This window comes from Cygnus olor, chromosome 3, assembly GCF_009769625.2.
Source record: "Cygnus olor isolate bCygOlo1 chromosome 3, bCygOlo1.pri.v2, whole genome shotgun sequence".
Classification (NCBI taxonomy): Eukaryota; Metazoa; Chordata; class Aves; order Anseriformes; family Anatidae; genus Cygnus; species Cygnus olor.
Window position 1 is genome coordinate 91,748,809 of NC_049171.1, and position 11,465 is coordinate 91,760,273.

Consider the following 11,465-nt stretch of genomic DNA (forward strand, 5'->3'; position numbering starts at 1 on the left):
CACGTTCCAGAAAAGAAATTCTGCACAAATTTTTGAGACCAGCCCAGGCAGAACCTTTGCAGCATCTCTGGGTTGCACGTTTACCAGCACAGCACTGTGGACTTGTTAACCATCTCCCCACCATTCTGCATTAAAGCAAGGATTTAACCCCTTATTTATTTTTTTTTACTGAAACTACACTTTGTCTCAGAATATAATGCAACTTTGAGAATATCAAATGCACCTGATAATTTTCATTTTTTTTTATTACTTTGCCAATTAAAATAATAGTAGAGTTCCACCTGTGTAATTCAGTAACCAGTAAAACTCTTCCCAGAAATTCAGCAGCAGTGGCAGCTAGACAGCCACAGGTAATAAAAGGGGAACTTCAGAGCCTCTTCTGACTCTGCTCTCCATAGCTTTCTTGTCCTCTGCCTTCCCTCATTCAACATAGTATGCTCCCTCTACTTGAGGATCTCTCCCACCTCTGCCTGTGATATTACTCAGTTGACTGGAGCTAGTATTTTTCCCAAGTATCAGTACTTGTAAAGAATGGGTAAGATGAAGTGCAGGTTAGGTACATGAAAACAGAGCAATTAAAACTTCACAATTTAAAGAGATACCAATTTTATTTGTTTTTATTTGTGCCTCATTATCTTAACACAAACCAACAGGCACACACCCCTTTCAAATGCTTCTCTTTTAGGTATAATTTGAACTAGCAGAAACTGCTTTACACCAGTATCTGCATTGAATGCTGTGGTGTTTCAGCTATGCCAGCACAACTACTGTGGTAAAACATGCATGTGTGGACAAGCCCTTTGAAAAGTGCTGTAAAACCTGTTTAGGTCAAATCAGCCACGTTTCTACAAGAAAAAAAAAAAAAAGGTGACTCTTGCAACAGCAAAGCACATAAGTACTGCTATTTTATTACAATTTAGTCAATTCAGGCGCCAGATGGTTTTAGATACAAGTAACAACCAGAACCATTACCAATTCTGTGCATCTGTTTGCTTTACAGCATAGTTCTGACCAGGTTTGCTCTTCTACTAGATTTTAAATTAAATCTGAGGCCAGTGGTAACTTAATTTAGGATTTTTTCAGTTTCTGAAAGAAACAAACTGCATGACATTATGCATTATTTTGTTCATTATGTGAATCACAAGACTATTGGAGACCATTCACGCTGACACTAACGGGTAAGGTTAACCTAATGGTATTGAAAAATCAGTTTCCCTTTCCTAATGGTTACAAAGGTTTTATATCAACCAGATGGTTTTGTTCCTTATCCTTCAGAAATTCATTTTAACAGGTCATCCTCTGCTTGTTCAGATTTGAACCATGGTTACCTTATGTGGCATGCATATGGATTAGGAAGCAATAAGACTGCTTCTTATTCAACTATTCTGGACAGCAAATCTAGTGCCAAACATGTCTACATGTACATGTACAAAGCAGTGAGGCCTCAGAATGTGCTCTCCTGGATTCTCACTGTCTTTCCCATTTATGATGGTCACAGTAGTGACCACATGCAGCACATCTTAAGAGCTGGTATAGTAATTTACCTGCTGACCGAAATGAAGAGAAGGCAGGTATCAAGTTTATTTGGTGTATTACAGCTACCTTATTTTTGAAATAAAGCTGTCATGCATTTGATTAATCTAATTTAGAGAAAATTAAACTCACATCTCCAACTAATTTGCTTAATTTTCCTGAATGTTCCTGTGTAGACTTGCTTTTAGTCACAGTTCCTTCCCAGGTTTGCTCCTGGAGTCAACAGTCATGTTTCCTTTCCCATCTTGAGCTGTAGCCCAATGTACCATCAAGTTACACAGGAATTTGTGAAATTGATGTGTCAGCTAAGTTGTGGTAACTATTCAAATGAAGGTTGTTAGCGGCACCAAAGCGAACTAATTCAATCACACTTAATCTGTTATGTATGCATAAACATCATTGGTCCTACGCTCTAAAATTTTGATCTGGACACAAGTGCTTCTCCTAAGAGCTTGCTTGAAGAAAAGATAAACAGAAAGTTTTCAGAAGATAATTTAGCTGTCTTGAAGAAGAACATGAAACAAGCTAACTCTTGTTTTCTTCTTACCCTGCAACATAGGAGTAAATGCACAGGCTAAGGAAAAATGACACAGAAAAAAACAAATAATGCCATCTCATCGTGTATTCATCACTGCAGATGCAACCTGGGATCAAGCACTGTTGTAATATTACATAAACAATGTAAATATTTCTACTTATACTAAGGACAATTACATTTCCTGATTCAGGGCATAATGACTCACGCAGGAGGCAAACCCATTCCTCACAGTAAAAGTGCTAAGTAAGTTGTGGTGGAAAAGGAGAGCTTTAACCTTCTTCTGATCCCCTGTGTGCTGGCCAGTGTGAAACTGGGTAGATCAGCTGGCTGGCTGAATTATGGCTGTTACATTGCTAGTCTAAGGGTCTGATTCTGCTGCCTTTAGGCACCTCATTCTACAAAGTTGCCTGTAATAAAACTAAATGCAACAAAATACGAATAAGATCATGAAAAAGACAAAAGATGCAGAAAAATATTTCTATAGTTAACAGTGACATGGGAAAGGTTGTTGTTGTTTTGTTTTTTTTTACGGCTGTAGAGGCAAAACCAAGTAGACAATTCAGAGTAGAAATAATGTACCTTCACTGTTGACAATTATTGAAGCAGTTCCAGTAGCAGCTTCTGTAGTCTGACCTACAAATGCTTAGAAAGGGAAAAGTTAGAGCATGCATTAGTTCAATACATTACTTTCAACCAATAGCATGTGATTCAGTTTAATTGAATTAAATCTGAAATGAACCCATAACCTCCAGCAATTTAAAAATGCTAATTACTCTTTCATGTGCAACAATGCCAGAGAAGCTAACAACAACAAAAAGTGTTAATTTACACCCACAAAACAGAAATGCGAGTCCAACATTCTTTAATTTGGCTACATCTCTGCTTTAGAGAAAGCATGTTATTTATACAGCTTTCTCAGGCACTCTCTACTCCTACATGGAAGTATTTCTTTTATCCAATAAAACAATAGAGTCAAGGCTGGAGAAACCTAAAATATTAACATAACACAGCATTTAATTCTCTGGAGATTTGCATTTCAGGAGAAGTATTAACATGTATTATGAAGGCAGTGGTGAGGCTATATGTTTCCTCTTGGGATTATTATTCAGACAATTAGAAGTGAGGCTGGCAGCACTGTCTATTATAAAGATCGTTCAATATTTACTAGTATAAGAACCTGTTTTCATCTGTCAGATAATTTGTCAAATATTAACCAGTGATCCAAAGCTTTCTACAACAGTGGGTTTATTCAGATATAAAGCAGTAAAAAACTGTCAGAAGTTCAGTTTTCTTCTCCCAAGTACTGTATCTAAGAAAAATCTACTGTTTCATTTGAGGTAAATTCTAGTGACCTTTTGTTTAGAGCATTTTAGAGCATGGACTTGAGGCTGGGCAAGGGTTGGCTTCTTTCTCAAGATATGCTCTTTGTGGAATATTTAAAAAACAGTTCAGATTTGAACAAGGATGAAAAAAACAACATCATGCTTATGCAGACTTGCACAAGTATTGCAGTTACTTGCCCTGAAGGTTCCCTTATCTAGCTCAGAGTTACAAGGATCAGAGCAGAACTTTTCTTGCAATTATAGCTTCTTTTCACTGTGACCTAGGTTTGCACACCGGAATGGAAAGCAAAGAATTTGTGTCTTCTGTGCTGTCGATGCTCTTCATGCAGCAAATATGCAGCGTGAGCAGTAAGCTACCCAATACAAATGTAGGGGAGGAGCTAGAGTTGGAGAGAGAGGGAGTAACTTCAGTAAAGGTCTAAACGGTCTGTGTAGCACTGGTGGTAGCTGATAGGTTCTGGAGACAGGAAGACTGGGAAAGGAGAAAGTTATGAAACAGCCTGGAATTGGAAAGAAAAGGGATCAGGTAGTATGTTAAGAAACAGAAGAGCAACATAAATGAAGAAGCCATACAACAAGGACCCAGGATATGAAGTGGACAAAAGTGGCACTATGGCAAGGATTTTCATCCGGTACCCGGTATCCTGATGGAAAATAACAGGGATAGGTTAGACAAGGATTAAACGGGGATGAAAAGCCACGGAAAGACATATGACAGTCCCATGTGAAAACATCTGTGTACACTGAATCACCCTTGCCTCCAAATCTTGGAATGCAAGCTGGGATCCCAGACCAGCCTCACCAGCAGAACATCCTTTCATCCTCCAGGGCTGATCACCAACGGAGATGTCAATCTAACATAATTCTGAGATATTTCTAACTCAACCAGCAGAAGTCTTTACTTCAGACCAACCCTTCAGTTGATCTATGTAGGTATCAATGAAGTGCAATACAACGACATTTCTGAAGATTTTTCCTTCACTTCCCTTTTCCTGACACAAAGACTATTTAAAAATTTATGTTAAGATTGCAAGATCAATCATTTAAACCAGAAAATATGAGATTTAAGGTTGTCTGTGGAATATACATTTTTATTAAGTGCTATGCATCATAATAACTTTACTTACATGATCAAAGACTTCACTCACGAGGTAGGCCCGTTTTAGAGAGATTTATAACAGACACTAACAGACACTAGTTTTATGGTATCCTTGCCTGGTTGCTTGTCTAAGTTGGAAGACAAGTAATGAATAAGCCTCTCTATATATTTGTGAAATATTTAGATGCTATACTGACAAGCATAATAAAAAGCCCACAAAATACTAGTGATTCTCTCTTTAAAGCAGGATTTGAATAATGCAGTAAATGAAAGTGGCGGCTGCACTTTAAACAGAAAACTTGAACAGAACATTGAATTGCCACTTAGTGATTTTATCTGTCCACTTTGTCCACACTGACAGAAACGAGGGGCTTGCAGACAAAAGATCATGTAGTTAAGCAGCACACAATAATACATTTTCACAAGAGAAAGAATTACGGTTACAAAGGTGCAAATACGATAGAATATTGTGAATGCTTAACTTTTCTTTTTCCTGAAAGCCTTTTAACACTGAATTTTTTGTATATATGTATTAACAAACATCAGCTACATTCTGTAGAATGTTTGGACATCATTTTAAAAAACAGAGCAGAGATGAAATGTATGGAGTTGACAAATGCATTTCCACTTTACCCTTTCCCTCTCAACATGAAATAAAGAAAGGATAATCAGACTGGATTTTGTCAGTTTCTCACCAGGCATTATCATCATCAGTGCCAGCCTAAACACTCACATAACAGCAAGTTATCTTCAAGTGACTTGCACTGGTGTAATCATCTGAGATTTAGAGGTAATAACATTAAATGTTACTTTTAGTGGTACAGCAGACTTTAGAAGTCCCCACATTCTAACCCATACTCATTCATTCCTCCCATTTGTGTCAAAACAATTCTTTGTAGTTTTGATTTTGACTACAGACATATCCAATAAAGCAATAAAATAAGAAATCCTCCACTACCAATGTTTAAAGCTTAGGAATAATTCAAAAGGCTTATTTAAAGTAAAATTTTACCTGTAGAAACACCATTCTTCTTCAAATTTGCAATATAATCATTGCCAAAGGAATCCTTCCCAACCTACACAGAAGATAAACAGACAGGTTTTATCTACAGAAAGGTGAGATCGTCTTTAGGCAGCAGAATGCTCTAATGCAATTTGAATACAACACTTTCTATTTTGCAGCACTTTATTTTTTGGAATACAGTTCTGCAGATCTCTCCACCTCTATTACGCACTGCCTCCACCCATGTCCCTATATTCAAGTTTCATTCTCATACAACCACTATGTTCCCTTGAAACTGAAGCTTTCTGGGGACTGTAAAATCTGGAAGTGTACGGAATCTTGTACTCCTGGGTCATTAGTCAATTTTGAACTGAAAGGAACCTAAGCGTTCCTCTTAACTGCAGTTCATGTTTTGAATTTTCTCCCTCAAAGTTTTCTTGGTGGAAAAACATCAGTGGCTGTGCTCTAGAAAGCGACTATAAACACAGCATTGCTGATTTCTATAATTTCTCAGTACTAAATGTACCATTTATGAATTCAACATGTTTTTGTTTGTTTTATCCAGCAACACCAGACCCAGTTGAGTTACAGAGTCAAGCCATGCTCTATTGTTTTTCTAACAGCAAGTTAAAAAGCTTGTAATTTCAGTTCCACTAATCCTTTTAGCTGAACAGAATTCTGCCTGCTGTTTATTCAGGGTAATAAACATTTGGTTTTGTTTCATCACACAAGCTGAAAAAAGAAGGTAAGGTATATGGAGAGAAAAAAAAAAAAAAAAAAAGGTCTAACTTAACGCCAAAATAGCATTTAGTATATAAAGCCAACACAGTTTTTAGTCCACCAGTCTTAGCCTATGTCTTCAGCACTCACAGTTTGTGCTCCCACTTCCAAGCGCAAGTTGTACATCTATCTGATCAGTATCAACGGCTGACCAATGCTATAGGAAGTATATTTGCAAGAGAAAAAAAAATCATCTTTCAGATAAGAAGCTAGATCAAGATCCTGGTCATGGTCTAGACAGCAAAGGAATTGCATGATAAATAATGACCTGTCTTCTCATAAGACAACACTAATAGCTAACGCTGTATTTGAGTTGTTAGGAAGTACAAAGCAGCTGCCTCTAAAGCCTGCTTAGAAATCTTTCTGTTTATGAGTTCAGTCTTATGGAAAGCTCTGAGAAGACCTGAGTACTAGCTAGTGATCACACAAATCAAACCCTACAAAATTCCACAAACCCTACAGAATTGTAAAACAGAAAGTGTCACAGATGGATGATCCTTCTCCCCCACTTACTGTATTGCATATCCATGTTTTGAAACATATTTTCATTTCCTACAACCTCTATATGGGACTTTTATAAAGCATTATTAGGGATGGTCCCGGTCTTTTACCAAAGGAGGACAGCAATGTAGGTTAAAACAGTCTATCCAGATGGAACATTCCTCTAACAAATGGAGGGAAAAAAAAAAAAAAAAAAAAAAACATAAACATTTTCTTTGGTCACTGTGCTATTCATTGTTTGCATATTAGAATATGTCTGTATTTCTGACTACTCCCAGTTTGCCAGACAGGGCGGGTTGTCAGAAGCTCAATCTTCTGACTGCTTTTGTCTGGCTGACTGCAGCCATCTGCAATTTAAACCTGAATTGTGCTCACCTTTGCAGCCTAACAGATGTACTGTTGGAATGCATTCCACCTGATGGTATCATCTTCTCCCTCCCTATCTGCTACAAAGCTTCTACAACAAATCTCAGGATTTGCTCAGTTATTTCAGAAATGAAGTATTTCGTAACCGTTTCCCAGAAGCTCAACTGAAAACTGCTTCCTTCTGCTCTGGGTCCTATATAATTGACAGACAGACACCCCTTATTGTTCAACTGTTGTAACAACTGAGATCAGCCACGGCACTTCTGCTCACAGCAGGGGATCTCAGTGCTGGAGGGAAGCCCTTGGAAGGGTCTCCATGGAGGTCCTTTTCCTCTGGAAACTTTTCTCCATGTTAGTTCATCAGCACCCGACCCAGTTAATCCTAGTGCCTTTGAAGGGTTTATCTTTCCACTCAAGGAAGGCAGAGTATTGGGCATCAGGCTCATTTTAAATTAAAGGCATATTTACTGACCGTGTCAAATTATTTAACATTGTTTTAAATATTTTCTGCTTTTGCTCAGACCCTCATAGATGGACTATTGGATGAACAGAAAACTGAATGTCTTAGTCTGCTGACCACAGAACATTACGCGTGCTGAAGTAGCATTTCTTCTTTCTTGATTTCTTAGCAGTTTGTACAAGCGTGAGGGTCACATGGTTTGCGCATTAGAAAAGTAGAATTACATCGGTATTTTTCAACCTGGGTTTTCCTTGCTTACCATCAAGTTTTCCATATGCAGCTAGGAAAGCTGACTGGTATCATAACAGCTAAAATTCTAGCAGCTTAAGAGAATCAAACTCATCTGCACCTGAAAATTAATTACAATAAAAATATGTACCTCTTAACAAATTTTCATTTATTCTATATGCAAATTTTCTGAGAGTTTACTCTTTCTCTTGTTTTGAGAATTAAACAGGTACTAAACACAAAAGTAAGACTAATACAAAAGGAAAAAACAATTGGAGATAATCATTATACTCTGGGCTGTGTCTTAGATATATCTAACTTCTTACAATTAAGTGAAGATTACTTGTAATTAATTAATTACAATTAACTATTAGTTACAATTAATTATTTGAGTTTACTGCACTTTTTCTTAAATTTGGCTTACAGATCGTCTAAAGACAGAAGACAACACAGCATCATAGTCCAGCACTTCCTATTCCTGAGTAGGAATCAAATGCAGCCAGGGATTAAGTAGAATTTAGTATATGCATTTATCAGGCTAGCGATACCAACGACCAGTGAGAATCATCTCAAATCGTCAGAAGAAAATTGGGCCATTTTACAGTACATGCAATGTCTTTCAGATCAACCTTCTTCCACGCTCTTTATCTAGGATACTTAGCAGATTTTTCTGGTAATTGCCACTACAATGGGGAGTTTGGACCCCCCTCAAAACCTCTGTGCATTTTTCAGTACTGCAACAGGGTTCTTGCCTGAACATGAACATCCCACTTGTTCTCTTAGGTCTGTTAGTTCCCCGACTGCAACCTTGCACACTTCTCGGAACCACTGTCTTGTCTTTTGAAGTGGCAACTATTCCATCCATATGGTGTTTTACTGTACCAAGCAAACTGAGTAAGGGAGTTTAAGACCAATACTGTGATAGATATTGATAACCCAGAGCACCAGCAGTCACTTCCATTGGCTTCCAGGCAGGAAATAGAACAGCATTTGCATTTCCACTAGCCAAACCCAGTATTTGGATTTTAAATTAAAATCTACAGCATTCTGTGGCATTTCTAGTTATACCTACGAGTCATCCTAAAATTCCCTTTCTCAAACCACCAACAGATAGTCACTGCCTCTCTTTTACGCTTTAAAGCTCTCAGGTATGAAGAATGTCTTGTCACTTGACCTGACATGCTTATGTCTCCTCTTGTTGATTAGATCCTCTGTCTAAATTACAGTCCTTGTAAAAGGATGCCACACTCCAGTGGAATGTCCCTCTGGTACTAATACTGATTCCATTCCCACAGCTTTAGACTGCAGAAGCAATTGCTTCATGTTGGGAATTATGACCAAAACATAAACATGTACTGAGCACAGAGTGTGTGTGAAAGGCAACCTGGCTTTAAGAACCACCGCATACTCAAGATGACTTCTTAAAGTAAAAATAATTGAATTGTAATGTCACATTATTACCTGACTCTTCTCAGTTATATTCAGCAAATGACTTTATATGGTGCCCTATTGAGCTGTGCAGCTAAAAGACTATACTGCTCTGAGACGAGACTGTTTTGCCAGGCTATAAACTGCATTTTTAATTTAAAAAGTAAATATTAACTTTTAAACAAAAAATAAAAAAGGCTAAAACTTATATGAGAAATCTGTCCTTCTCTAAGTCTTTTCTCCCATAAATACACAATAGAAAGAAAGAAAGACAATTACGTTTTTCTGAAATAGCATAAATACGATTTTGGAAAGTAACTGGAAATTATACTAACTGCTAAATTTTATTAGGAATGCAAATGGTTCCAAAAACATGTATTCACTGAGATAGCTTAGACCATTAAAAAATAAAACAAAATTCACACTTTCAGTAGAAAAAAAACCTTTAACATTTATCGGGAAATGTTAGCAGAGAACTCATTGCCAATTCATCTTGTATTTGAATCTGATCATTCTTGAATGCAAAGATGATCAAATTTATACTCAATATTACAGAAGCGTAAACATCCCCAGTATAAATTTTAAAAAAAGAAAAAACAAACAATTAAAAAAAAAACAACACTGTAGAACAACAACTAGTGATAATGACCCACAGAAATGCCTGAAGGTATAATTTATATTGATAGGTACCATTCTTTAGCCTAAATATTGGATTGGAAACCAATAAGAAAGGCTTCCCTGAGATGTCTCCAGTACTCCTTAAAAAATCCCTGGCAGATGATGATCCAACAAATTTAGCATCTTCCCCCAGCTATAGCAATAACAAAGTGTGTCGAGTCAATCTAAATTTTCATCTGCAGTTAGTACTGGATAGACAATAAGGCTACAGAGAGATAAAATTTGATCCTAACCTTAGTAATGATCACTCAAAACCAATAGCATTTAATGGCAAAAATCAAAGAAAAGCACTGTAAATATATAGCATCTGCCAGGCTGGATCAGCCCGATGGTCTGTAAGCCAGTCTTCAGAACTGTTGTACATCAAAAGTTTCAGAGGAGTAAGCAAAAAATTCCCATAGCATGCAAAGGTGATACAGTGTATATCAACATCCCATCCTAATCTCAAGTAATTAGACAACAATTTAATTCTTGAAGCACAATATATTTCTTCCTGAATTTGTTACTATCTCATCCGTGTTTGATTTTCATAATCACCTACAAGGTAAACTGCAGGTTGACTACAGTGCCTAGCACCTGAACGTCATCACTGAAGCCCTGATAGTTGTAATGCTGGGGAGCATAAAAAGGAGGGGCTAGCACTTGAATTTCGAATATCTCAAATTCTCCCCAACTCTCTTTTCCATGGTATATCTATCAATCTAAGTTTTGCAGTCTTTCTTTCTGTGCAATTTCTGCCAGATCTCTAGCCAACTACTCTTTGGTTCTGGCAGTGCTTTCAGAACAGACTCCTGGTCACATTTCATGCTTAAATTTACAGCTGAAATAAGGAGAAGAAACAGGAATTAGAGAAAGATTAAAAAGAAAACAAAAAAAAAAAAAAAAAAAAAGTAACAAACAAAACCACCATTTCTGTAAGACACCTAAAGGTTTACTGCAGTTTGCATGAACATTTAGTTCAGCTGTAATCCAAGAGCAAGCCAGTGCTTACCTTGCAGATCAGCGAGGTCTTGGCCCCGAGTCGAGCAGACTGGACACATTGATTGGCTCCTTTCCCACCAAAACCAATGAAAAACTTCTGTCCAAGGACAGTTTCTCCAGCTCTTGGCAATCGCGTGGTAAGGCTGTTCCAATTTAAAGCAATATTTACATGCATTAACGACTGAAAATAGCAAGCATCTTCAAAGTAAGAGTTACATTCTTACAATCCTAAATGGTCCGACAGCCAGTAAACAAAAATTAAAAAAGACTAGAAAAAAGACTAGAAAGACCCTTCAGGGTCTCTATTCCACAAACCACCAGTTTAAGTTTATCCCTTACATGCCACCCCGTCAAGCTTCTCGTTCTTCTCGTTTATTACTCAGGAGAGGGATTGCATTTCTGTTGTCTTTGTTTCATGTTTCTACAGGAATAGAAGCTCTTGAGCCCTGACTGGGATTCCCCAGTGCTAACACAATACAGATAAATAATAAATCTATAGGTCTCGCTGTTCACATTGTTTTTCCGTA

At 37.3% G+C, this 11,465-nt stretch overlaps 1 protein-coding gene across 1 annotated transcript in view; it reads right to left on the reverse strand.

Moving 5' to 3' along the window:
• The window catches only part of RBKS (ribokinase), a 68,017-nt gene that overhangs the window by 39,344 nt on the left and 17,208 nt on the right, over positions 1 to 11,465 (reverse strand). Inside the window, exons 2-4 of the mRNA XM_040551418.1 lie at positions 10,949 to 11,081; positions 5,526 to 5,589; positions 2,651 to 2,713 (exon numbers count right to left, since the gene is read on the reverse strand). Coding sequence (XP_040407352.1) covers positions 2,651 to 2,713; positions 5,526 to 5,589; positions 10,949 to 11,081 — 260 coding nt within the window. The remainder of the gene's footprint in view (positions 1 to 2,650; positions 2,714 to 5,525; positions 5,590 to 10,948; positions 11,082 to 11,465) is intronic.